Below are 26,449 nucleotides of genomic sequence, written 5' to 3' on the forward strand. Positions count from 1 at the left end.
CGAGGGATTGAGTTTTGGAGTCCGGGGATAATGATGCAGCTATATAAGACCCACGTCAGACCCCACTTGGAGTACTGTGCTCAGTTCTGGTCACCTCATTACAGGAAGGATGTGGAAAAGATTGAAAGGGTGCAGAGGAGATTTACAAGGATGTTGCCTGGATTGAGTGGCATGCCTGATGAGGATAGGCTGAGGGAGCTCGGTCTTTTCCCCTTGGAGAGACGTAGGATGAGAGGAGACCTAATAGACGTATATAAGATGTTGAGAGGCATAGATCGGGTGGACTCTCAGAGGCTTTTTCCCAGGGTGGAAATGGCTGCTACGAGAGGACACAGGTTTAAGGTGCTGGGGGGTAGGTACAGGGGAAATGTTAGGGGGAAGTTTTTCACACAGAGGGTGGTGGGCGAGTGGAATCGGCTGCCGTCAGTGGTGGTGGAGGCAAACTCAATAGGGTCTTTTAAGAGACTCCTGGATGAGTACATGGGACTTAATAGGATGGAGGGTTATAGGTAGGCCTAAAAGGTAGGGATATGTTCGGCACAACTTGTGGAGCCATAGGGCCTGTTTTGTGCTGTAGTTTTCTATGTTTCTAATATCGGAAAATGTGAGGCATCTACTTTGGACCTAAAACTGAATGAGCAGGGGACTTTCTAAATGGTGAAAAGTTAGAAACTGTGGAGGTCCAAAGAGACCTGGGGGATCCAGGCACACAGATCATTAAAATGTACAGTTACAGAAACTAGTTAAAGAGGTGAATAGAATGCTTCCCTTTATATCTGGAGACCAGAATACAAGGGGGGCAGAAGTTTTCTTCAGTGACACAAAGCCCTGGCTGGAGCACACCTGGAGTTACTGAGAGCAGCTCTGGGCTCCGCACCCGAGGAAAGATATACTGGCCTTGGAGGGATTTAGCACAGATTTACCAGAATGAGACCGGGACTCCAAGGATAAAGTTACAAAGAGAGATCACATAAACAGGGTTGCATTCTCTAAAATTTAGACGTTTAAGTGGTGATGTGATTGAAATTTTCAAGGTTAACGGGAGGAATTCCAGAGCTTTGGACCCTGGCGCCCGGCACGGTGCCCGGCACGGCGCCCGGCACGGTGCCCAGTGTGAAGCGATTAAAATTGCAAAAGATGCCAAAATCGGGGAAATGCAGCGAATAGAGACATCGGGAGGGGCAAGGCCATGGAGAGATTGAAACAGAAAAAAATGATGTGAATTTTCAGTCAAGGCATTGCCAGATTGGATGTCAACACAGGGCAGGGACAGGGTGAACTAAACCGGTGATTACAGAGAGAAGATCACAGGAGATAGAAAGTGCCTTACGTCCCCATCCACACTGCGTAACTCTCCGGCAGCTTGGGCACAAACAGCAGCGACTTGCCAGTGGCAACCTCCACAGCTCCATAGCAGTCAGCCTCAGTCACTCCAAATGTCCAGTGAAAGTAAGATTCCTGCAACAAGGAAACAAGTTTACTGTTTGGAAAATATACTCTCCGATTATCTCCACTTGTCTGTTCTTTCCCCGTAACCCTGTAAATCTTTCACCTTGAAATACCGCTCCAATTCCCTTTTGAAAGTTCCTGTTGAATCTGCTTCCACTGCCACTTCAGTCCACACGTTCCAAAGCACAACTCACTGTGAAAGGAAACTCTCACCTTCCCTCATTCCAAGCACCAACCACTGAAACTTGGCAAAGCAGGACTCAAAGTAAAAGCCTGTTACAGCTACCTTCCTTGCTGGAGCGTGCGGATGTGTGAACAATTATATAATTACCAGCTCCTTCTTGCTGCTTTTGCATCAATTGTGTGAGAGGTCACCACAAGCAGTCCCGAAAACACAACACTTCGAGTCAGCTCCAATCCTGCAACCTCTTGGGTCAGGATCCCATCCCGGTGCTCCCGCTACCCTCCTTCCCACAAGCTCCACATTCTACAGGGTCTCCTTTAGTTTGTAACAAGCTGTTTATAGACAGTTTGGGGAGGTATTATGTCTGGGTGTTTTAGTGGCTTGGCGGGGCGGGGGCGGGGGGGTGGTGGGGGGGGGGGGGGGGGGGGGGGTGTGGTTTGTATCAAGTACCAAGGAAATCCGAAGCACAGTGAAAGGCCCCAGACACCCTCAGAACTTCAGACGGAACAAGTAGCACAACAACACAAGAAATAGAAGCGGAAGCAGACCATTCAGCCCATCGAGCCTGCTCCACCATTCAGTATGGCTGAGCTTGGGCTTCAAATCCACTTACCCACCCACAGCCCATATCCTTAATTCCCCAAGAGACCAAAAATCTGTCAATCCTTGAATATGTTCAACGATGGAGCATCTACAACCCCCTGAGGTAGAGAATTCCAAAGATTCACAACCCTTTGAATGTATCTCCTTGCCCGTGTTTTAGATTGCCCACTGTGAGCAAGTAGGCGTGCATTAACACTGCAATGAAGTTACTGTGAAAATCCCCTAGTCACCACACTCCGGCGCCTGTTTGGGTTACACTGAGGGAGAATTTAGCACGGCCGATGTACCTAACCAACACGTCTTTCAGACTGTGGGAGGAAACCGGAGCACCCGGAGGAAACCCACGCAGGCACGGGGAGAACGTGCAAACTCCACACAGACAGTGACCCAAGCTGGGAATTGAACCCGGGTCGCTGGCGCTGTGAGGCAGCAGTGCTAACCACTGTGCCACTGTATCATATCATTAGCAAACTTAGGTACATTACTCTCTGTCTCTTCAACTAAATCATTAAGGAGGTTGACTGAAGTTCGGAATGCTGAACGCATAGGGTGATAGTTTTCAGATACTGAGGGAATTAAAGGAATGGGACTACTGCGGGAAGGTGGAACTCACTCATTATTGCATCTGACACTGCATAGCTCACTCACTACACTGGGACTGTCAGCCTGGGTTCACTCTGTGGGGCTTAAGTCCATGACCTTGTGACTGAAATGCAAGTTACCAGCCATGCCTAACTGGCATTCTCACATGGCAAGGAGGTAGCGGGAGAGAAGGTGATAGACACAGCAAATTTCTTATGTTCTAACATCTCACCCCAACCATGGTGAAGAAGCTTCCTATAACAGCAAGCAACACCCATATTCACCCAGTCATTTGCTTCAATTACTGCAGTATTAACTGCTCAATAAAAGCAATGAACACTCAGTGACTGCTGCCAGTAATTAAATACAGAATACACTGCCAGCTTCCCTGCTCTGAAATCTAACTGTGTAAAAGTGCTTCATTTAATTATTTCAAATATCCCAAACAGACGGGACTGAGAGTCAGCCTTTTTAGATTGTACTAAACAGTCCAGCAGAGAGCAAACACCAAACTGTCACATTTCGTTCCCTGTAGTAACAGCTAGATTTGTTCCGAATACATTAAACAGGTTACTTTATTCCAATGTAGCCCTTTATAGACGACTGGATGAGTTGCAATGTCCCTTTTGCCTATTAGTGATATTGATATCTACAGAGGCCCTATGGGTGGAGCTGAGAAACAAGAAAGGTATGACCACATTAATGGGGTTGTATTATAGACCACCCAATAGTCAGCGAGAATTGGAGGAGCAAATCAGCGGAGAGATAGCTGACAACTGCAAGAAACACAAAGTTGTAATAGTAGGGGATTTTAATTTTCCACATATAGATTGGGACTCGCATACTGTTAAAGGTTTAGATGGGGTAGAGTTTGTAAAATGTGTTCAGGAGAATTTTCTACATCAGTATATAGAGGTGCCAACTAGAGAGGATGCGATATTGGATCTCCTATTGGGAAATGAGTTAGGGCAGGTGATGGATGTGAGTGTGAGGGAACACTTTGGATCCAGTGATCATAATGCCATTAGTTTCAACCTGATCATGGATAAGGATAGATCTGGTCCTCGGGTTGAAGTTCTGAACTGGAAAAAGGCCAAATTTGATGAAATGAGAAGGGATCTGGGAAGTGTGGATTGGCACAGGCTGTTCTCTGGTAAGGATGTAAATGGAAAGTGGGAGGCCTTCAAAGGAGAAATTTTGAGAGTGCAGAGTTTGTATGTTCCTGTCAGGACGAAAAGCAAAGTAAATAGGAATAAGGAACCTTGGTTCTCGAGGGAGATTGTAACACTGATTAAGAGGACGAGAGAGTTGTATGAAATGTACAGGCAGCAAGGAGCAGATCAGATGCTCGAGGAGTAGAAAAAGTGCAAGAAGCTACTGAAGAGGGAAACCAGGAGGGCTAAAAGAAGACATGAGGTTGCTTTGGCAGACAGAGTGAAGGAAAATCCAAAGAGCTTCTATAGGTATGTTAGGAGCAAAAGGATAGTGAGGGATAAAATTGGTCCTCTTGAAGACCAGAGTGGTACACTGTGTATGGAACCAAAAGAGATGGGGGAGATACTAAATGGTTTTTTTGCATCCATATTTACTGAGGAAACGGGCATGGAGTCTACGGAAATAGGGCAAACAGGTAGGGAGGTCATGGAACCTTTACAGATTAAAGGGGAGGAGGTGCTCGCTGTCTTGAGGCAAATCAGAGTGGATAAATTCCCAGGACCGGACAGTTTATTCCCACGGACCTTGAGGGAAGCTAGTGTTGAACTTGCAGGGGCCCTGGCAGACATATTTAAAATGTCAGTATTCATGGGGGAGGTGCCGGATGATTGGAGGGTGGCTCATGTTGTTCCGTTGTTTAAAAAAGGTTCCAAAAGAAATCCGGGAAATTATAGGCCAGTAAGGTTGACGTCGGTGGTGGGCAAGTTATTGGAAGGTGTGATAAGGGATAGGATCTACAAATATTTGGATAGACAGGGACTTATTAGGGAGATTCAACATGGCTTTGTGCGTGGTAGGTCATGTTTGACCAATCTATTAGAATTTTTCGAGGAGGTTACCAGGAAAGTGGATGAAGGGAAGGCGGTGGATGTTGTCTGCCTGGATTTCAGCAAGGCCTTTGACAAGGTCCCTCATGGGAGGTTAGTTAGGAAGGTTCAGTCACTGGGTATACATGGGGAGGTAGTAAATTGGATTAGACACTGGCTCAATGGAAGAAGCCAGAGAGTGGTTGTGGAGGATTGCTTCTCTGAGTGGAGGCCTGTGACTAGTGGTGTGCCGCAGGGATCGGTGTTGGGTCCATTGTTGTTTGTCATCTATATCAATGATCTGGATGATAATGTGGTAAATTGGATCAGCAAATTTGCTGATGATACAAAGATTGGAGGTGTAGTGGACAGTGAGGAAGGTTTTCAAAGCTTGCAGAGGGATTTGGACCTACTAGAAAAATGGGCTGAAAAATGGCAAATGGAATTTAACGCAGACAAGTGTGAGATATTGCACTTTGGAAGGACAAACCAAAGTAGAACGTACAGGGTAAATGGTAGGACTCTGAAGAGTGCAGTTGAACAGAGGGATCTGGGAATACAGGTACAGAATTCCCTAAAAGTGACGTCACAGGTGGATAGGGTCGTAAAGAGTGCTTTTGGTACATTGGCCTTTATAAATCGGAGTATCGAGTATAAAAGTTGGAGTGTTATGGTAAGGTTATATAAGGCATTGGTGAGGCCGAATTTAGAGTATTGTGTACAGTTTTGGTCACCTAGTTACAGGAAGGATGTAAATAAGGTTGAAAGAGTGCAGAGAAGGTTCACAAGGATGTTGCCGGGACTTGAGAAGATGAGTTACAGAGAGAGATTGAATAGGTTAGGACTTTATTCCCAGGAGCGTAGAAGAATGAGGGGAGATTTGATAGAGGTGTGTAAGATTTTGATGGGTATAGATAGAGTGAATGCAAGCAGGCTTTTTCCACTGAGGGTAGGGGAGAAAAAAGCCAGAGGGCATGGGTTAAAGGAGAAAGGTTTAAAGGGAATATTAGAACATAGAAAAAATACAGCACAAACAGGCCCTTCGGCCCACAAGTTGTGCCGGTCATGTCCCTACCTACCTAGGCTTATATATAGGCCTACCTATAACCCTCAATCCTATTAAGTCCCATGTACTCATCCAGAAGTCTCTGAAAAGACCCTATCCACTCACCCACCACCCTCTGAGTGAAAAACTTACCCCTGACATCACCTCTGTACCTACTCCCCAGCACCTTAAATCTGTGTCCTCTCGTAGCAGCCATTTCAGCCCTGGGAAAGAGCCTCCGAGAATCCACCCGATCTATACCTCTCAACATCTTGTACACCTCTATCAGGTCACCTCTCATCCTTCGTCTCTCCAAGGAGAAAAGATCGAGCTCCCTCAGCCTATCCTCATAAGGCATGCCAACCAATCCAGGCAACATCCTTGTAAATCTTCTCTGCACCCTTTCAATCATTTCCACATCCCTCCTGTAATGAGGCGACCAGAACTGAGCACAGTACTCCAAGTGGAGTCTGATGAGGGTCTTATAAAGCTGCATCATTATCTCCTGACTCCTAAACTCAATCCCTCGATTGATGAAGGCCAGCACACCATATGCCTTCTTAACCACCTCCTCTACCTGCGAGGCCGATTTAAGAATCTTATGGACCCGGACCCCAAGGTCCTTCTGATCCTCTACACTGCTAAGAGTCTTACCCTTGATATTATACTCCTTCATCCCATTTGACCTGCCAAAATGGACCACTACACATTTATCCGGGTTGAAGTCCACCTGCCACTTCTCAAAGAACAAAGAACAGTACAGCACAGGAAACAGGCCCTTCGGCCCTCCAAGCCTGTGCCGCTCCTTGGTCCAAATAGACCAATCGTTTGTATCCCTCCATTCCCAGGCTGCTCATGTGACTTAAACGATGTCAGCGTGCCTGCCTCCACCACCCTACTTGGCAGCGCATTCCAGGCCCCCACCACCCTCTGTGTAAAAAACATCCCTCTAATATCTGAGTTATACTTCGCCCCTCTCACCTTGAGCCCGTGACCCCTCGTGAACGTCACTTCTGATCTGGGAAAAAGCTTCCCACCGTTCACCCTATCTATCCCCTTCATAATGTTGTACACTCCGCCCAGTCTTGCATCCTATCTATGTCACGCTGCAGCTTCTGACATCCCTCCAACCTATCCACAACCCCACCAACCTTCGTGTCGTCGGCAAACTTACCAACCCATCCCTCCACTTCCTCATCCAGGTCATTTATGAAAATGACAAACAGCAAGGATCCCAGAACAGATCCCTGGGGCACTCCACTGGTGACCAACCTCCATTCAGAAAAAGACCCATCTACAACCACTCTCTGCCTTCTGCAGGCAAGCCAGTTCTGCATCCACAAGGCAACAGCCCCTTGGATCCCATGTCCTCTCACTTTCTCGAGAAGTCTTGCATGGGGGACCTTATCGAACGCCTTGCTGAAGTCCATGTAAACCACATCTACCGCTTTTCCTTCGTCAATGTGTTTAGTCACATTTTCAAAGAACTCCACCAGGCTCGTAAGGCACGATTTGCCTTTGACAAAGCCGTGCTGACTACTTATGAGCATACTAAACTTCTCTAAATGTTCATAAATCCTGTCCCTCAGGATCTTCTCCATCAACTTACCAACCACCGAGGTTAGACTCACCGGTTGGTAATTTCCTGGGCTATCCCTATTCCCTTTCTTGAATATAGGAACCACATCTGCAATCCTCCAATCCTCCGGAACTTCTCCCATCTCCATCGACGCGCAAAGATCATCACCAGAGGCTCTGCAATCTCTTCCCTCGCTTTCCACAGTAACCTGGGGTACATCCCATCCGGTCCCGGCTACTTATCTATCTTGATGCTATTCAAAATTTCCAACACATCCTCTTTCTTAATGTCCACATACTCAATCTTTTCAGTCCGCCTCAATCCTGTAGTACAACCACCCAGGTCTTTTTCCACCCTGAATACCGAGGTAAAATATTCATTCAGCATCTCTGCTATTTCTTCCGGTTCTGTACAGACTTTCTCACCTTCACATTTTATAGGTCCTATTCCTTCACATCTCATCCTTTTACTCTTCACATATTTATAGAACGCCTGAGGGTTCTCCTTAATCTTACCTGCCAAGGCCTTCTCGTGACCCCTTCTGGCTCTCCTAATTTCTTTCTTAAGTCCCTTCCTACAAGCCGTATACTCATCTAGATCCCTATCATCGCCTAGCTCTCTGAACCTTTTGTATGCTTTCCTTTTCTTTCTCACTAGGTTCAGTGCAGCTTTCATGCACCACGGTTCCCGTAACCTACCAACACCTCCCTGTCTCATCGGAACGTTGTCATGCAGAACTCCAGACAAACATTCCTTGAAAATCTGCCACCTTACTTCAGTACTTTTCCCTCGAGAATGCCTCCTTCCAATTTACGCCTCTAATCTCCTGCCTGATGGCTTCATATTTCCCCTTACTCCAGATAAACACTTTCCTAGCTTGCCTGATCCTATCTCTTTCCAATGCTAGCGTAAAGGAGATAGAGTTATGATCACTATCCCCAAGATGCTCCCCCACTGAGAGATCCGACACCTGTCCAGGCTCATTAGCCAGTACCAGATCGCGTGCAGCCTTTCCTCTTGTAGGCTTATCCACATGCTGTGTCAGGAAACCCTCCTGAACACACCTAACAAACTCCTCCCCATCCAAACCCCTTACACTAGGGATATTCCAATCAATGTTTGGGAAACTAAAGTCTCCCATCACGACAACCCTGTTATTCCTACATCTCTCCAGGATCTGTTTCCCTATCTGCTCCTCAACATCCCTGTTACTATTGGGAAAACACCCAGCAAAGTTATCGACCCCTTCCCGCTCCGAACTTCCACACACAGAGACTCCGTAGACAATCCCTCCACGGCTTCCACCTTCTCTACAGCTGTGACACTATCCCTGATCAGCAGTGCCACTCCCCCCCTCCCCTCTTTTGCCTCCCTCTCTGTCCTTTCTGAAACATCTGAAACCCGGAACCTGAAGTATCCAGTTCTGTCCCTGTCCCCAAGTCTCCGTAATGGCCACCACATCACACTTCCAAGCATAGATCTACACTCTAAGCTCATCCACTTTATTCACTACACTCCTGGTGTTAAAATAGACACATCTCAAACCTTTGGTCTGAGCTCTCCCCTTCTCCATCACCCGTCTATTCTCCCTCTTACACTGTCTACAATCCCTCTCTATTTGTGGGCTAACCTCCTCGCTCTCAGTCACCTCATCACGATTCCCTCCCCCCAACCTTTCCAGTTTAAAGTCTCCCCAGTAGCCTTAGCCAACCTTCCTGCCAGGATATTGGTCCCCCTGGGATTCAAGTGCCACCTGTCTTTTTTGTACAGGTCACACCTGCCCCTAAAGAGGTCCCAATGATCCAGGAACCAGAATCCCTGCCCCCCGCTCCAGTCCCTCAGCCATGCATTCATCCTCCACCTCACTCCATTCCTGCTCTCACTTTCCCGTGGCACAGGCAGCAATCCTGAGATTACTACCTTTGCGTTCCTCCTACCCAACTGTCTACCTAACTCCCTATATTCTCTTTTCATGACCCCTTCCCTCTTCCTATCTATGTCAGCGGTACCAATATGTACCACGACCTCTGGCTCCTCTCCCTCCCACCTCAGGATATCTGGGACGCGATCAGAGACATCCCGGAGGTTATTCACTTTGGAGGAAATAATAGCAAATTGGATTATTATCTAAATGGAAAAAAATTACAACATGCTACTGTGCAGACGGACCTGGGGTCCTTGTGCATGAGACGCAAAAACCCAGTCTGCAGGTGCAACAGGTGATCAAGAAAGCAAATGGGATGTTGGCCTATATCGCAAGGGGGATAGAATATAAAAGCAGAGATGTCTTGCTGCATCTGTACAGGGCATTGGTGAGGCCGCAGCTGGAATACTGTGTGCAGTATTGGTCCCCTTATTTGCGGAAGGATATATTGGCCTTGGAGGGAGTGCAGAGAAGGTTCACCAGGTTGATACCAGAGATGAGGGGTGTTGATTATGAGGAGAGACTGAGCAGATTGGGTTTGTACTCGTTGGAATTTAGAAGGCTGAGGGGGGATCTTATAGAGACCTATACGATAATGAAGGGGCTGGATAGGGTAGAGGTGGAGAGATTCTTTCCACTTAGAAAGGAAGCTAGAACTAGAGGGCACAGCCTCAAAATAAACGGGGGTCAGTTTAGGACAGAGTTGAGGAGGAACTTCTTCTCTCAGAGGGTGGTGAATCTCTGGAATTCTCTGCCCACTGAAGTGGTGGAGGCTACCTCGTTGAATATGTTTAAATCACGGATAGATGGATTCCTGATCGGTAAGGGAATTAAGGGTTATGGGGATCAGGTGGGTAAGTGGAACTGATCCACTTCAGATCAGCCATGATCTTATTGAATGGCGGGGCAGGCTCGAGGGGCTAGATGGCCTACTCCTGCTCCTATTTCTTATGTTATGTTCCAGGGAGGCAGACCACCATCTGAGAAATCCCGTCTGCCTCCGCAAAAACGCCTGTCCGACCCCCTTACTGTTGAGTCCCCGATTAATACTGCCTTCCTCCTCCTTTCCTTAGCCCTCTGAGTTACAGGGCCGGATTCTGCTCCAGAGACACGGCCACTGCTGCTTCCCCCAGGTGGGCTGTGTCCCCCCAGCAGTAGTCATACAGGAGTACTTATTGTGAAGGGCCACATCCACCGGGGTGCTCTCTATCACCCGAGCTTTCCCCTTCCTGGACGTTACCCACTTGTCTGCCTCCCGTGGCCCTGGTGTGACCACCTGCTGATAGCTCCTGCCTATCACCTCCTCATTTTCTCTAACCAGACGAAGATTAGGGGGGGCTTCTTCACGCAGAGAGTGGTGGGAGTGTGGAATGAGCTACCGGATGAAGTGGTAAATGCGGGGTCACTTTTAACATTTAAGAAAAACTTGGACGGGTTCATGGATGAGAGGGGTGTGGAGGGATATGGTCCAGGTGCAGGTCAGTGGGGCTGGGCAAAAAATGGTTCAGCACAGACAAGAAGGGCCAAAAGGCCTGTTTCTGAGCTGTAATTTTCTATGGTTCTATGGATATCTGTACTGTATTTTACAGCTGTGACAGCTGCAATGAATCCCGGCAACACCAAGCAATGTTTAACCTCAGTGACTGAACTGATAAAGAAAAGAATAATACTCTGTTCAACATGGATTGATTTCCTGCAGACTGTGATAAGACATGTAGAATACATACTGAATTATATTAAAATGGGAAGAATGAGATTAACGTTGGTAAGATTAAAGAGGAAGCTGCCCTCAATCAGGACCAGCCTGTGTCTTTGAGAAAGACTTAACTTATACCTGGAAGTCTCGGGAGCTACAGAATATAAATGGTAAAATGCCACAACAAGACTCAGTCAGAATGGAGGTGATTAGGGCCATCCTGTTGGCCCTAGTCAAACATCAAAACGTTGGCTCTATTCTCTCTCCACAGGTGCTGTTCGACCTGCTGAGATTTTCCAGCATTTCCTGTTTGTGATTAGAAACTTGTCCTGTTCAGTATGTTCCAAGACCACAATGCTGTAATGATTCGGATTGCTTTTACTGGAATAATTTACATAACTATCCTCCCCTCACTGTATTTTGGGAGCAATAATCCAGCTCTTATTGGGAGACATTGCCGTAGTTTTAATCTCGAGTTCAGTTTCCTGGATAGCATCGAGACTTTGTTTAATCAGGCTCTGCTGAATAAAAGACTGTTTTATATCAGTCCTGCCACATGTTCCACCCCTTCTCCAATTGATCGACACGACTGCCAGCCAATACTCAATCTGAAACTTTAAATCCTCATTTCCCTCTACTCTCATTTGCCTGTGTTTGATGGGAACAGGTCTCATGGTTCCAATTCATTGATCCAATGCGGCAACAGAATCAAAAGCTGTTCCTCCTGAACCTTCTGCTCCACAGCATTTGAAAGGAGAAAGCAGTGAGTGATGATGAATAAACCATGCTGCCTGAGGCCAGTGCTGGACACAGTCCCAGAGACCACACTCCACTTGTCCTCCTTGTGAACTTACACCCACTGTAATCTGAGGTGGGTGATCCATAAACACCGACAGCACCATTCCTCTGGGGAATATCCAAGTGTAACCCAGTACACAATGATAGGTGCTCCTCTATACTCATGCTGCAACAGGGGTCAAGCAGATTTCAACAATGGTTAACCAGACCCTGCTTAAGGAGGGTCATAGAACATAGAACATTACAGCGCAGTACAGGCCCTTCGGCCCTCGATGTTGCGCCGACCAGTGGAACCAATCTAAAGCCCCTCTAATCTACACTATTCCAATATCATCCATATGTTTATCCAATAATCATTTGAATGCTCTTAATGTTGACGAGTCCACCACTGCTGCAGGCAGGGCATTCCACGCCCTTACTACTCTCTGAGTAAAGAACCTACCTCTGACATCTGTCTTATATCTCTCACCCCTCAATTTAAAGCTATGTCCCCTCGTGTTAGCCATCACCATCTGAGGAAAAAGGCTTTCACTATCCACCCTATCTAATCCTCTGATCATCTTGTATGCCTCTATTAAGTCACCTCTTAACCTTCTTCTCTCTAACGAAAACAACCTCAAGCCCCTCAGCCTTTCCTCATACGATTTTCCCACCATACCAGGCAACATCCTGGTAAATCTCCTCTGCACCCTTTCCAACACTTCCACATCCTTCCTATAATACGGCAACCAGAACTATACGCAATACTCATATTTGCATTGGAGGGTGCTCAGAGAAGGTTCAATAGATTAATTCCTGGGATGAGGAGTTTGTCTTACGAGGAAAGTTGAGCAGGTTGGGCCTATACACACTTAGGTTTTGAACAATGAGGGGCGATCTTATTGAAACAGGTGAGATGGTGAGGGGGCTTGACAAATGGACATTGAGAAGACATTCCCTTCATAACGTCCGTAGTAGGGAAAATGCTGGAATCCATTATTAAAGAGGAGATAGCAGGGCATCTGGATAGAAATGGTTCGATCAATCAGACGCAGCATGGATTCATGAGGGGAAAGTCGTGCTTGACGAACATGTTGGATTTTTATGAAGATGTGACTAGGGCGGTTGATGGAGGAGAACCGGTGGATGCGGTGTTTTTGGATTTCCAAAAGGCGTTTGATAAGGTGCCCCATAAAAGGCTGCTGAAGAAGATTAGGGCACACGGAGTTGGGGGTAGTGTGTTAAAGTGGATTGGGGACTGGCTATCCGACAGGAAGCAAAGAGTCGGAATAAATGGGTGTTTTTCCGGTTGGAGGAAGGTAACTAGTGGCGTGCCGCAGGGATCGGTACTCGGGCCGCAACTGTTTACCATTTATATAGATGATCTGGAGGAGGGGACGGAGTGTAGGGTAACGAAGTTTGCAGACGACACAAAGATAAGTGGAAAAGTGAATCGTGTGGAGGACGGAGAAGATCTGCAGAGAGATTTGGACAGGCTGAGTGAGTGGGCGAGGATATGGCAAATGGAGTATAACGTTGAGAAATGCGAGGTTATACACTTTGGAGGAAATAATAACAAATGGGATTACTATCTCAATGGAAACAAATTAAAACATGCTACCGTGCAAAGGGACCTGGGGGTCCTTGTGCATGAGACGCAAAAGCCCAGTCTGCAGGTACAACAGGTGATCAAGAAGGCAAATGGGATGTTGGCCTATATTGCGAGGGGGATAGAATATAAAAGCAGGGATGTCTTGATGCACCTGTACAGGGCATTGGTGAGGCCGCAGCTGGAATACTGTGTGCAGTATTGGTCCCCTTATATGAGGAAGGATATATTGGCATTGGAGGGAGTGCAGAGAAGGTTCACCAGGTTGATACCGGAGATGAGGGGTTTGGATTATGAGGAGAGGCTGAGGAGATTGGGTTTGTACTCGTTGGAGTTTAGAAGGATGAGGGGGGATCTTATGGAGACTTATAAGATAATGCGGGGGCTGGATAGGGTGGAGGCGGAGAGATTCTTTCCACTTAGTAAGGAAGTTAAAACTAGAGGACACAGCCTCAAAATAAAGGGGGGTCGGTTTAAGACAGAGTTGAGGAGGAACTTCTTCTCCCAGGGGGTGGTGAATCTCTGGAATTCTCTGCCCACTGAGGTGGTGGAGGCTACCTCGCTGAATATGTTTAAAGCGCGGATGGATGGATTCCTGATCGGTAAGGGAATTAAGGGTTATGGGGATCAGGCGGGTAAGTGGTACTGATCCACGTCAGATCAGCCATGATCTTATTGAATGGCGGGGCAGGCTCGAGGGGCTAGATGGCCAACTCCTGCTCCTATTTCTTATGTTCTTATGTTCTTATAAGGAACCTAGAACTAAGAGGAACAGTTTAAAATTAGGATCTCCCGATTAAGACTGCGATGAGGAGGAATTTCTTCTCTCAGCAGGTTGCCAGGAGTTTGTAATTCTCCGTGGAGGTTGGGTCATTGAGTATATCCACGGTCAGCTCAGACAGATTTCCTATTGTCAAAGGAATCAGGAGTCATGGTGGGCGGATAGTAAAGTGGAACTAAGGCCATGATCAGATCAGGCATGATCTTAATGAATGGCAGAGTCGGCTCGAGGTGTCTCCCCCGCTTCTATTTCTCATGTTCCAATGGAGATAGCCTTAGTCAGCAGCCTGGCACTGAGGCCATCAGTACCGAGCTGGTTCTACACAGTGCAATTCACTGGATATTCGGCCAGGGCCATTGACAGAGCAATTAGAGAGAAGTTAGTTCCTCTGGCATGTGGGTCACTAACCAAAGATCATAGATGTAAAATAACTAGTAAAAGAGTTTGCGGGGAACTGAGGAGGAATGTCTCTGAGGATGGGTGTGATCTGGATCACACAGCCCGAAAAGATGGTGAAAGATAACTGGACTCATATTGAAGAGGATGAACCTTCAGGGTCATGGGAATGATAACTGGCAAGTGGGATTAATTGGACAACACTACCAACACACACAAGAGGCTGAATAACTTCCTCGTGCGCTACAAGATCCTAGCAAGGCCTCTCCCGATAGCTGTCCAGTCAGTCCAATGCAGCCAAACAGCCGGTCTGACCAAAAACAACTCATCACAAGAACACAAGAAACAGAAGCAGGAGGAGGCCACCAGGCCCTTCCAGCCTGCCCCGCCATTCATTACCATCCTGGCTAATCAATGCCGGCCTCAACTCCTTATCTGTGCCGTTTCCCTCTCGCCCTCTATTCCTCGATCTACCAAATGTTTATCCACCTCCACTTTAAATATGTCTAATGATCCAGCCTCCACCAGCCTTCGGGGCAGAGAATTCCAGAGATTCACCACCCTCTGCGGGAAGAAATGTCAACACACCTTTACATGACCAGCCCTTTATCTTGTAGCTGTGTCCCTTTGTTTGAGACTCTGCACTAGTGAAAACATCTCACCATCTACCCTGTCAAACCCCCTCAGGTTCTTATGTTTAAGGTCATCCCTCACTCTTCTAAACTCCAAGGAATACAGACCCAGACTATTCAGTCTCTCTTGATAGGACAACCCTCTCATTCCAGGAATTAGCCTGGTGAATCTCCTTTGGACTGCCTCTAATGTTACTATATCATTTTATAGGTAAAGGTTAGGTAAGGGGAACAAAACTGTACGCAGTATTCCAGGTGAGGCCTCACCATCACCCTGTACAGTTACAACAAAACATCCCTATTTTTAAACTCCAGCCCCTTTGCAATAAAGGCCAAAATGCCGTTTGCCGCCTTAACTACTTGTTGGACCTATCTGCTAGCTTTTTGTGATTCATGCATTAGAACACCCAGATCCCTCTGCATTCCACTCACCTGCAGTCTCTCTTAATTTAGATAATACTCTGCCTTTTGATTCCTCCGACCAAAGTGCATGAGTTCACACTTCCCCACATCAGGTAGTTCCCCAAGTGTGACTGAAACCGCAGTGTGAGGCAGCCTGTTCAGGAGAACTGGAAACTAAACTAGCACCTCAGAGAGATATGTGGAAGGAAAGGGTTAAAGTGGTGCTTGTGCTTGGCACAAAGACTGGCATGGATCTGTCAACCAAGTAGCAAGTCTGTGTGCTGGACATTCTACATAATTGTGTGTCACTGCTTTAAACACAAACACCTACTGTCAACCCAGGTAATAAAACAGAGGTCAGTCTCCCCCCCCCCCGCCTGTTCCTTCAGGCATTGGAACGTGCGACTCACCTGACGGAAGACAATATCAGTATCGGTGCAGTAACGCTGAACCTGGTCTCCGCCCTGAAACACCACCACCGCTTTCCCCGGCACCTGTGTGTTCGCTCGCAGCTGCTCACACAGCCGGCGCCTGTTCAAGGCAAAGAGGGCCATTGGCACCCGGAGGGTCCCATTGCCGAGTGAGAAGGAGGGTCTGAAAGCAGGGCATAAAAGCAATGGATTACTGACTGTACAACAAGCAGCAGCAAATGAGACAGCACCATGAGCAGGAACAGACGTAGCGCCCTCCTACCCTCCCACCCCTTTACCCAATCAAACTCAATAAGTAACACTCTCATCTCAGAGTCAGAACGCTGAGGTTCCACATCCCACTCCAGAGATATAAACACACAGAGGCAAATTCTACCGTCCTGCCTGCCACGGGAATCAGAGCGGGCGAGGGGCGGATCATAGAGAGGTCCGTTCACCTCGGCGGGATTTTCCAGCTTCGGGGTGAGCGAGGCTGGAAAATCCAATCCGTAATCTCGGCTGACGGTCACAGTCCAGTCCTGAGGCAGTGCTGCAATATCAGAGACACTGCTGATACGTGTCCTGTTCAACATGCGCACTCGCACTCACTCACACACACGTGCGCACACTCGCACACACACACACGCCCACACGCGCGCACACGCGCGCACTCTCGCACATGCGCACACACGTGCGCACACTTGCACACACGCGCGCACACTCGCACATGCACACTCGCACACACGTGCGCATACTCGCACACACGTGCGCACGCGCGCACACTCACACGCGCGCGCACACACATGCGCACTCGCACATGCGCTCGCACTCGCACACACGTGCGCACACTCGCACACACGTGCGCATGCGCGCACACTCGCGCGCGCACACACACGTGCGTGCACACTCGCACACACACAATGTGCTGTTCTCCTCAACTTCGCCCTCCAACCACCTCACAAATCGTCTCAGTTCTCCTACACACTGACCCCCACCTTATCAATGACCACCTTCAAACAAACATCGCCAAACTTGCAGACAGCATTTCAACTGGATTGAGATCTCACATCCTCCTTCCAGCTCACTGTGGGAGTGCCCGAGACAATTGATCTCAATCAACCCCACACCGGCTGCACAATTATATTCTCCTCTCTTATTCCCAAAGACAGCTGGAAACTCAGACACACAGATTCCTGCTCAAATATTGGGACGGATTTATTTCTGCCCCACAGGTTCCTTTCAGCATTCACCCGCCATGCCAGTAAATAATTCTCATCACACACACCATCATCCACCAGAATCAAACTTTCACCAGTTCCTTTCCTTTCTTTTGCCCCAAAAACCCCTGTCCTGGGATTCAGCAGCATGGTCTGTTCTGTCTGTATAGCAGCAAGGAACAATACTTTTCACTGTATTCTAACACATGTGACAATAATAAATCAAATCAAAATCAGTGGTTAGCGCTGCTGCCTCACAGCGCCTGGGACCCAGGTTCGATTCCCGGCTTGGGTCTCTGTCTGCGTGGAGTTTGCACGTTCTCCCCGTATCTGCGTGGGTTTCCTCCGGGTGCTCTGGTTTCCTCCCACAGTCCACAGATGTGCGGGTTAGGTGGATTGGCCACACTAAATAACCCCTTAGTGTCAGGGGGACTAGCAGGGTAAAGTGGCATGGAGTTGTGGGGATAGGGCCTGGGTGGAATTGTGGTCGGTGCAGACTCATGGGTCGAATAGCCTCTTTCTGCACTGTCGGATTCTGTGGTTCATTTCAAACATCACAATGTCTGACAATCATTAAAAACTTTATCAACTTGTTCCAATCACAAGGCAGTAATTTGCCTGATCCACATATCTGTGACTCTTCCAAAGTCTACTGTTATATTGAACCAATAAAAGGACCATGGGAGAAATACCTAAAAGTGAGGGGTGGAATTCTCCTAATTTCAGACCAAGTGCCCACGCCACTGGGAAAACTCAGGCCCTTCATTCAGGCCACGTGCCTTGGCAGTGCCCTTGGTGCACTGTCCCTCACACCCTGGAACTGGCACCCTGGCTTGGCACCTTGGACCCTAAGGGGTATCAAGGAGGTAGGCCAGTGACCATTCACCCTTCTGCTGCTGCTGGGCTGCAGAGGAAGGGTCCCTCAGAGGTCGACCTTGGAGGTACTGTGGCTGAGCTGCCCCTTCTAGCCCTGGCAGACTTGAGGATCACCCCGGTATGGTGATTTCAGGCAGCCCGGTGATCAATATCTGCAATATGGCAAAAGAATTAGCATAACCTTTATCAATTAAAATGCTTAAACATGACAGCAATTTAATTCTTAACAACTCGCAATCTCTGTTGTTCCAATTTAATGAAACATGCCCATAGACATACAGAATTAGTTAGCACAAACAACAGCAGCTAAGCTTGAATCCTCTGTGTAAGCCTAGCTCCACCCAGTCATATAACCTGACCTGTGAATCAACCTAATCAAGACCTAATTCCCCTGGGGAACCACCAATAAACCAGAACGCCAATAGTCCAGCTTAAAATAAACATTCTAGCAAATAGGAACAATTATGCTGCTGCAGTGACAACACAGGGCGGCTGGATAGGGACAAAATGGCATCGGTAATAAACACACTGTTAAAACAGATCCTGCACAAGGAACATGACAAACACATTCCTTAAAGGCACAGTATCGTCACAGTCAGGTGTCCGAAGACTGCGCTGGTGCATCGGAGTCGGTGATGGATTTCGTTGTCAATGTCTGCTCACACTGAGAGGAGTTCCAGAGGTGGGGGGGCGGGCAGTTTAGTGTGGCAGGAACGGTGGGGGGAGGGGGGGCAGTTTAGTGTGGCAGGAACGGTGGGGGGAGGGGGGGCAGTTTAGTGTGGCAGGAACGGTGGGGGGAGGGGGGGCAGTTTAGTGTGGCAGGAACGGTGGGGGGAGGGGGGGCAGTTTAGTGTGGCAGGAACGGTGGGGGGAGGGGGGGCAGTTTAGTGTGGCAGGAACGGTGGGGGGAGGGGGGGCAGTTTAGTGTGGCAGGAACGGTGGGGGGAGGGGGGGCAGTTTAGTGTGGCAGGAATGGTGGGGGGAGGGGGGGCAGTTTAGTGTGGCAGGAACGGTGGGGGGAGGGGGGGCAGTTTAGTGTGGCAGGAACGGTGGGGGGAGGGGGGGCAGTTTAGTGTGGCAGGAATGGTGGGGGGAGGGGGGGCAGTTTTAGTGTGGCAGGAACGGACTGGTAGAAAACCTTGGTTTTCTGGATGTTTAGTCTGAAGCCCATTTTCTCATAGGCCACCGTGAATGCATCGACAATGGTTTTTAGCCCGGCCTCTGAGTGTGCGATGGAGGAGGTGGCGGCCGAGTGGTATTATTGCTAGACTATTAATCCAGAAACTCTGCTAATGTTCTGGGGACCCGGGTTCGAATCCCACCACGGTAGATGGTGGAATTTGAATTCAATGACATATATCTGGAATTAAGAATCTGCTGATGACCATGAAACCATTGTCAATTGTTGGAAAAACCCATCTGGTTCACTAATGCCCTTTAGGGACGAAATCTGCCATCCTTACCGGGTCTGGCCTACGTGTGATTCCCAAATCCCACAAATGAATAAACAAAAGAAAGGGCGTTGTCTGTGTACTACAGCTCAATGACAGAAGTTGGAGTGGTCTTGGTTCTGGCCTGGAGGCATCAGAGGGCTGAATAGTTTCCTGCTTGTGCAGTAGGTTAGCTCCACTCCTGCGGGGAGCTTCGGGGTGATGGGGTGGGGTGTTGCTGCGAAGATGATGGAGAAGAGCGTTGATGCGATGATGCAGCCCTGTTTGACTCCGGGTTGCACACGCATTGGCTCTCTGGTGGTGCGTGTTGAGGATCACGGCTTGCATGTCATTGTGGAGCGGGCGGAGAATGGGGACGAATTTCTGGGAGCAGCTGAATTTGAGGAGGTTGTTCCACAATCCCTCACAGCTGACAGAGTCAAAGGCCTTTGCGATATTGAAGAAAGGCCACGTAGAGGTTGATGCTGCTCCCTGCACTCTCCCTGGATTTGTCATGTGCTGAAGATCATGTCCATTCTACCTCTTGATGAGTGGAAGCCACACTCACACTCACACTCGGAGGAACTCTTCAGCCACTGGGAAGAGGCGGTTGAGGTGGATTCTTGCGATGACTTTTCCCAGGGCGGAGAGTAGTGAAATCCCTCTGTAACCTCTGCAGTCACAACTCTCCCTTCTCTTGAAGATGTTCACAATTAAGGCTTCTCTGAGATCTCCCACAACCCACATTCAGTAAGGATAGGCCAAAACACCTCCTCCAAGATCACCCTCAACACCAGTGTTCCACAAGACTGTGTCTTCAACTCCTTACTATACTCCTTATACACCGATGACTGTGTGGCCAAATTCCCCTTCAAATCAATTTTGCTGACGACACCACCGTAGTGGGTCGGATCTCAAACAATGATGAGACAGAGTACAGGAATGAGATAGAGAATCTGGTGAACTGGTGCGGCAACAATAATCTCTCCCTCAACGTCAACAAAACAAAGGAGATTGTCATCGACTACAGGAAGCGTAAAGGAGAACATGCCCCTGTCTACATCAACGGGGACAAAGTAGAAAGGGTTGAGAGCTTCAAGCTTTTAGGTGTCCAGATCACCAACAACCCGTCCTGGTCCCCCCCATGCCGACACTATAGTTAAGAAAGCCCACCAACGCATCTACTTTCTCAGAAGACTAAGGAAATTTGGCATGTCAGCTATGACTCTCACCAACTTTTACAGATGCACCATAGAAAGCATTCTTTCTGGTTGTATCACAGCTTGGTATGGGTTCCTGCTCTGCCCAAGACCACAAGAAACTACAAAAGGTCGTGAATGTAGCCCAATCCATCAGGCAAACCAGCCTCCCATCCATTGACTCTGTCTACACTTCCCGCTGCCTTGGGAAAGCAGCCAGCATAATCAAGCACCCCACGCATCCCGGACATTCTCTCTTCCACCTTCTTCCATTGGGAAAAAGATACAAAGGTCTGAGGTCATGTACCAACCGACTCAAGAACAGCTTCTTCCTTGCTGCCGTCAGACTTTTGAATGGACCTACCTCGCATTAAGTTGATCTTTCTCCACACCCTAGCTATGACTGTAACACTACATTCTTCACTCTCTCCTTCTCTATGAACGGTATGCTTTGTCTGTATAGCGCACAGGAAACAATACTTTTCACTGTATGTTAATATATGTGACAATAATAAATCAAAATCAAATCCAGCATGCTCTCTCTCTTCCAGACAAAGGTGATGAGGTTGTGGATTCTTGTTTAGAGGGCCTCTCTGCTGAACTTTAATACTTCAGTGGGGATTTCATCTACACTGGACGCCTTGTCATCGTGCAGCTGTCGGGTGGCTGTTTTGACCTCACAGTGAGCTGGGTTACACGGAGATGGTGGTAGGTAACATGTTACAGGATGGTGTCGAGGGTACTCGTGTCAAGGCTGCAGCTTGGTTGAGGAGGTCCTCAATGTGCTCTCTCCAGCGGGTGTTCAAATTAAAGTTTGTTTATTAGTCACAAGTAAGATCTACATTAACACTGCAATGAAGTAGCAACCGACTCAAGAACAGCTTCTTCCCTGCTGCTGTCGGACTTTTGAATGGACTTATCTTGCATTAAGTTGATCTTTCTCTACACCCTAGCTATGACTGTCACACTACATTCTGCACTCTCTCCTTTCCTTCTCTATGAACGGTATGCTTTGTCTGTATAGCGCGCAAGAAACAATACTTTTCACTGTATGTTAATTAATGTGACAATAATAAATCAAAATCAAATCAAATTCAAAGTTACTGTGAAATTCCCCCAGTCGCCACACTCCGATGCCTGTTCGGGTCAATGCACCCTAACCGCACGTCTTTCAGACTGTGGGAGGAAACCGGAGCACCCAGAGGAAACCCACGCAGACACGGGGAGAACGTGCAGACTCCGCACAGACAGCGACCCAAACTGGGAATCGAACCCGGGTCCCTGGCGCTGTGAGGCAGCAGTGCTAACCCACTGTGCTACTGCCTCTCTGTCTTTGATGGGCCATCTCTCAGTGGGATGGTTCCTGGGAACGCGGACCATCGATGGTTTTAATAGCACTGAACAAGCCGTGCATGTCGCAGTTGTCAATGTGTTGCTGAGTCTCCTGCACTCTCTCCACCCACTATCTGTTGTGTAGGTCGCGAGTTCTTTGTTGCAACTCGGTCTTCAGTTGCCTCAAGGCTTGTTTCCCCCCCACTGGTGGAGCTGTCACTTCAGGAATGGTTTGTGTTTGGGGTCACGGAGATCCGGGATCTCAATCGTTCTCATCGAACCGTGTGGGTGTTTCTGGGCCGAGAGTCCGAGCGCCTCTTCTCAGGCGCTGACTATGGTGGCTATTGGGTGGAACACACACCATGGGCACTCTGCATCTCTGGCCAGGTTAGCTGTCAGGCGCTGACTGAGTAGCTCTTTCTTCTCAGGGTCTTTCAGAGTCCAGCGATAGAGTCTCCTGCGGCAGAGTTCTTTCTGCCGGTTTGGGCCAGAGTGATGGAGATGGGACAACAGACTAGTCAGTGCTCGGTCCGGCAGTCACTGTTTCTGGTTGTGGTGTGGGTGACGCGGACAGCTTTGTGGTCCCTTGCTCAGATGAGTTTATTAGGTGTCAGTGCTTGGAGCGGGACTGTTGCCATGAAGTCTCCTGCTTGTCTCTCTGGCAGAACAGGATGTTCATAATGAACAGGTCATGTTCATTCCATTGGCATTTATTCTCCCGATGCCCCCCCCCCCCCCAAGCCTTCCCCCCACACACACGTTCCCCCCCTTCACACCTCCACACCCCACCCCGCACACGCCTCCCCCAGGTTTGTGTCCCTCCCGACTCTCACACGAAAGTCGCTTGAGAAGAATCAGCTTGTCTCCCTTTGGGATGCGGGACAGTGATTGGTCGAGGCAGGAGTAGAATGCCTCTCTTGTTTTGTCCATTGTGTCTCGGGTTGGGGCGGAGGGACTGAGAGCTGTGACGTGCTGCCTCTGGGGCAAGGTGAGCTGTCGGGTCATGAGGCATTCACGCACCCCGCAGGGGGGGTTGCGGTGAGACGTCTGACCTATTCATTTTTACGGCACAGGATTCTGCATTTAAAGGTCTTCCTTTAATTAGGTTTCGCTGCCTTGTTGCAGATATAAAGGTCGTTCCCTTATCCATCTCACCTGCAAGTAATAAACCCCAATCTTACCCAGACATTCAACAGCTCAGCTCAGCTGTCACACTTCCTGCCTTTCAATTCCAATCCTGGAACCCAGCAGGCAGTCCAGGATGAGAGTTCATGCAACACTGACTTCCTTGCTTATTCCTTTTGATATTTTTGGTTAGAAACAGTCCAGGCGATTTATTCAGCTCTTATCCAATATTTTATCCACTGCTGCATAGATTATTTACAGCCTCTGGCACTGACAGCAATCAGACTTGGGTAAGAGTGTTATCCACCAAGATAATGTCAATTTGTGGACACCAGATTTTAAAACTGGTGCATTTAGAACATAGAACAGTACAGCACAGAACAGGCCCTTCGGCCCACGATGTTGTGCCGAGCTTTGTCTGAAACCCAGATCAAGCTATTTCCTCCCTATCATCCCGAAGTACTCCATGTGCCTATCCAATAGCTTCTTAAATGTTCCTAAAGTTTCTGACTCCACTATCCCTGCAGGCAGTCCATTCCACACCCCAACCACTCTCTGAGTAAAAAACCCACCTCGGACATCCTTCCTATATCTCCCACCATGAACCCTATAGTTATGCCCCCTAGTTACCGCTCCATTCACCCGAGGAAATAGTCTTTGACCGAGGAAATAGTCTTTGAATTCACACACCAAACCCACTCACTGTCCCATAAGAGTCACTAAACACAAAACAACTCGCCTTCTAGAACACAGAACTTGAATATTGCTGAAAAGGACAGTTTGTCAAAGTTTTTCATCTTGCACTCATCAGGGCACCTTGCAAGAATATCAATGTCAGGAGAAACAATAACTTCATATGGTATGAGAAAAGAGAGCTGATTGGTTGGCAAGTGGACTCTGATTGGACGAGGCATTGTTCTGCAGAATAAATTAACGAATGGCTGTCACCTGCTTAGCTGAAACAGGTGCAATGTGTGTCCATGTTCTTTCTGACTGTAAAGAATAGGGCCTGTGTACTAATATATGCAGCTTCCAGTACACACAAAGGTTGCCATACTTAGCCAGACTGACAGTTTTCAACTTGTTGTCGGTGTAATTTTCAGCACACTCGGGATTACTTAACAAATGTAATATCGTGGAATCACAGCTAATGGTGGACCCGGTGTTTGGCGTTTTACCAGCACAGGGTGGTTGGGTCCAGTCGGTACCTCGCTCATTGTGAACAGCGGCTGGGACTTGTTGTTTGATACGATCCGCTGTCAATCTTTGTGATTATACAGCCTACATCCCAGCACCAGAATGTTAGTACAATTCATACAGCACATTTGTGTGGGAGGCAGAAAGTCTTTAGTTTGCCAGCAGCATCCTGTTAGTGGTGAATGCCGCTCAGACAGAAAGAACAGGTACATACGTTGCACCTGTTTCAGCTAAACAAAATAAGTGACAGCCATTTGTTGGTTCATTCCTCAGGACAATGTCTTGAGCAACGTGACTAATTTCAATTTTCAAACGATGCCTGGGAGCCCATCCTTGCTCAATCAATGAATATTAAAGCAGTCTTTGTAAAAATAAAACACTCCGTTTCCCTGTCGTTTTAGTTTTGTGTACCCACTACTGTCCACAGGAGAAAATGTGTCCCCAAACAAACTGCGCATCTCATAATAGCCAGATTCTTAGTTTCACCATAGACCAGATCAATCTCAGCACAGGGTTAGCTCCTTTTACACTGTCCCCATCAAACACTCCCAGGACAGGTACAACACGGGGTTAGATACAGAGTAAAGCTCCCTCTACACTGTCCCCATCAAACACTCCCAGGACAGGTACAACACGGGGTTAGATACAGAGTAAAGCTCCCTCTACACTGTCCCCATCAAACACTCCCAGGACAGGTACAGCACGGGGTTAGATACAGAGTAAAGCTCCCTCTACACTGTCCCCATCAAACACTCCCAGGACAGGGACAGCACGGGGTTAGATACAGAGTAAGGTTCCCTCTACACTGTCCCCCATCAAACACTCCCAGGACAGGTACAGCACAGGGTTAGATACCGAGTAAAGCTCCCTCTACATTGTCCCCATCAAACACTCCCAGGACAGGTACAGCACGGGGTTAGATACAGAGTAAAGCTCCCTCTACACAGCCCCCATCAAACACTCCCAGGACAGGTACAGCATGGGGTTAGATACAGAGTAAAGCTCCCTCGACACTGTCCCCATCAAACACTCCCAGGACAGGTACAGCATGGGGTTAGATACAGAGTAAAGCTCCCTCTACACTGTCCCCCATCAAACACTCTCAGGACAGGTACAGCACGGGGTTAGATACAGAATAAAGCTGCCTCTACATTGTCCCCATCAAGCACTCCCAGGACAGGTACAGCACGGGGTTAGATACAGAGTAAAGCTCGCTCTACACTGTCCCCATCAAACACTCCCAGGACAGGTACAGCACGGGGTTATATAGAGTAAAGCTCCCTCTACATAGTCCCCATCAAACACTCCCAGAACAGGTACAGCACAGGGTTATATACAGAGTAAAGCTCCCTCTACACTGTCCCCATCAAATACTCCCAGGACAGGTACAGCACGGTGTTAGATACAGAGTAAAGCTCCCTCTACACTGTCCCCATCAAACACTCCCAGGACAGGGACAGCACGGGGTTATATAGAGTAAAGCTCCCTCTACACAGTCCCCATCAAACACTCCCAGGACAGGTACAGCACAGGGTTATATACAGAGTAAAGCTCCCTCTACACTGTCCCCATCAAACACTCCCAGGACAGGTACAGCACGGTGTTAGATACAGAGTAAAGCTCCCTCTACACTGTCCCCATCAAACACTGGATGTCTCAGCACTCTACACCAGCATCCCCCATGACGATGGCATTGCTGCAACGGCCTCAGTGCTCAGCGCCAACAACTGCCAGTTTCCAGATGCAATTTTACATCTCATCCGCTTCATCCTGGACCACAATATCTTCACCTTCAACAACCAGTTCTTCATCCAGACACACGGAACAGCCATGGGGACCAAATTTGCACCTCAATATGCCAACATCTTCATGCACAGGTTTGAACAAGACTTCTTCACCGCACAGGACCTTCAACCGATGCTATACACTAGATACATCGATGACATTTTCTTCCTTTGGACTCATGGTGAACAACCACTGAAA

At 48.2% G+C, this 26,449-nt stretch overlaps 1 protein-coding gene across 1 annotated transcript in view; it reads right to left on the reverse strand.

Moving 5' to 3' along the window:
* Window positions 1-26,449, reverse strand: part of pepd (peptidase D) — a 203,994-nt gene that overhangs the window by 170,246 nt on the left and 7,299 nt on the right. Inside the window, exons 2-3 of the mRNA XM_078210505.1 lie at window positions 16,091-16,274; window positions 1,331-1,458 (exon numbers count right to left, since the gene is read on the reverse strand). Of these exons, the coding sequence (XP_078066631.1) occupies window positions 1,331-1,458; window positions 16,091-16,274 (312 nt within the window). The remainder of the gene's footprint in view (window positions 1-1,330; window positions 1,459-16,090; window positions 16,275-26,449) is intronic.

The sequence above is a fragment of the Mustelus asterias genome, chromosome 4 (assembly GCF_964213995.1).
Source record: "Mustelus asterias chromosome 4, sMusAst1.hap1.1, whole genome shotgun sequence".
Classification (NCBI taxonomy): domain Eukaryota; kingdom Metazoa; phylum Chordata; class Chondrichthyes; order Carcharhiniformes; family Triakidae; genus Mustelus; species Mustelus asterias.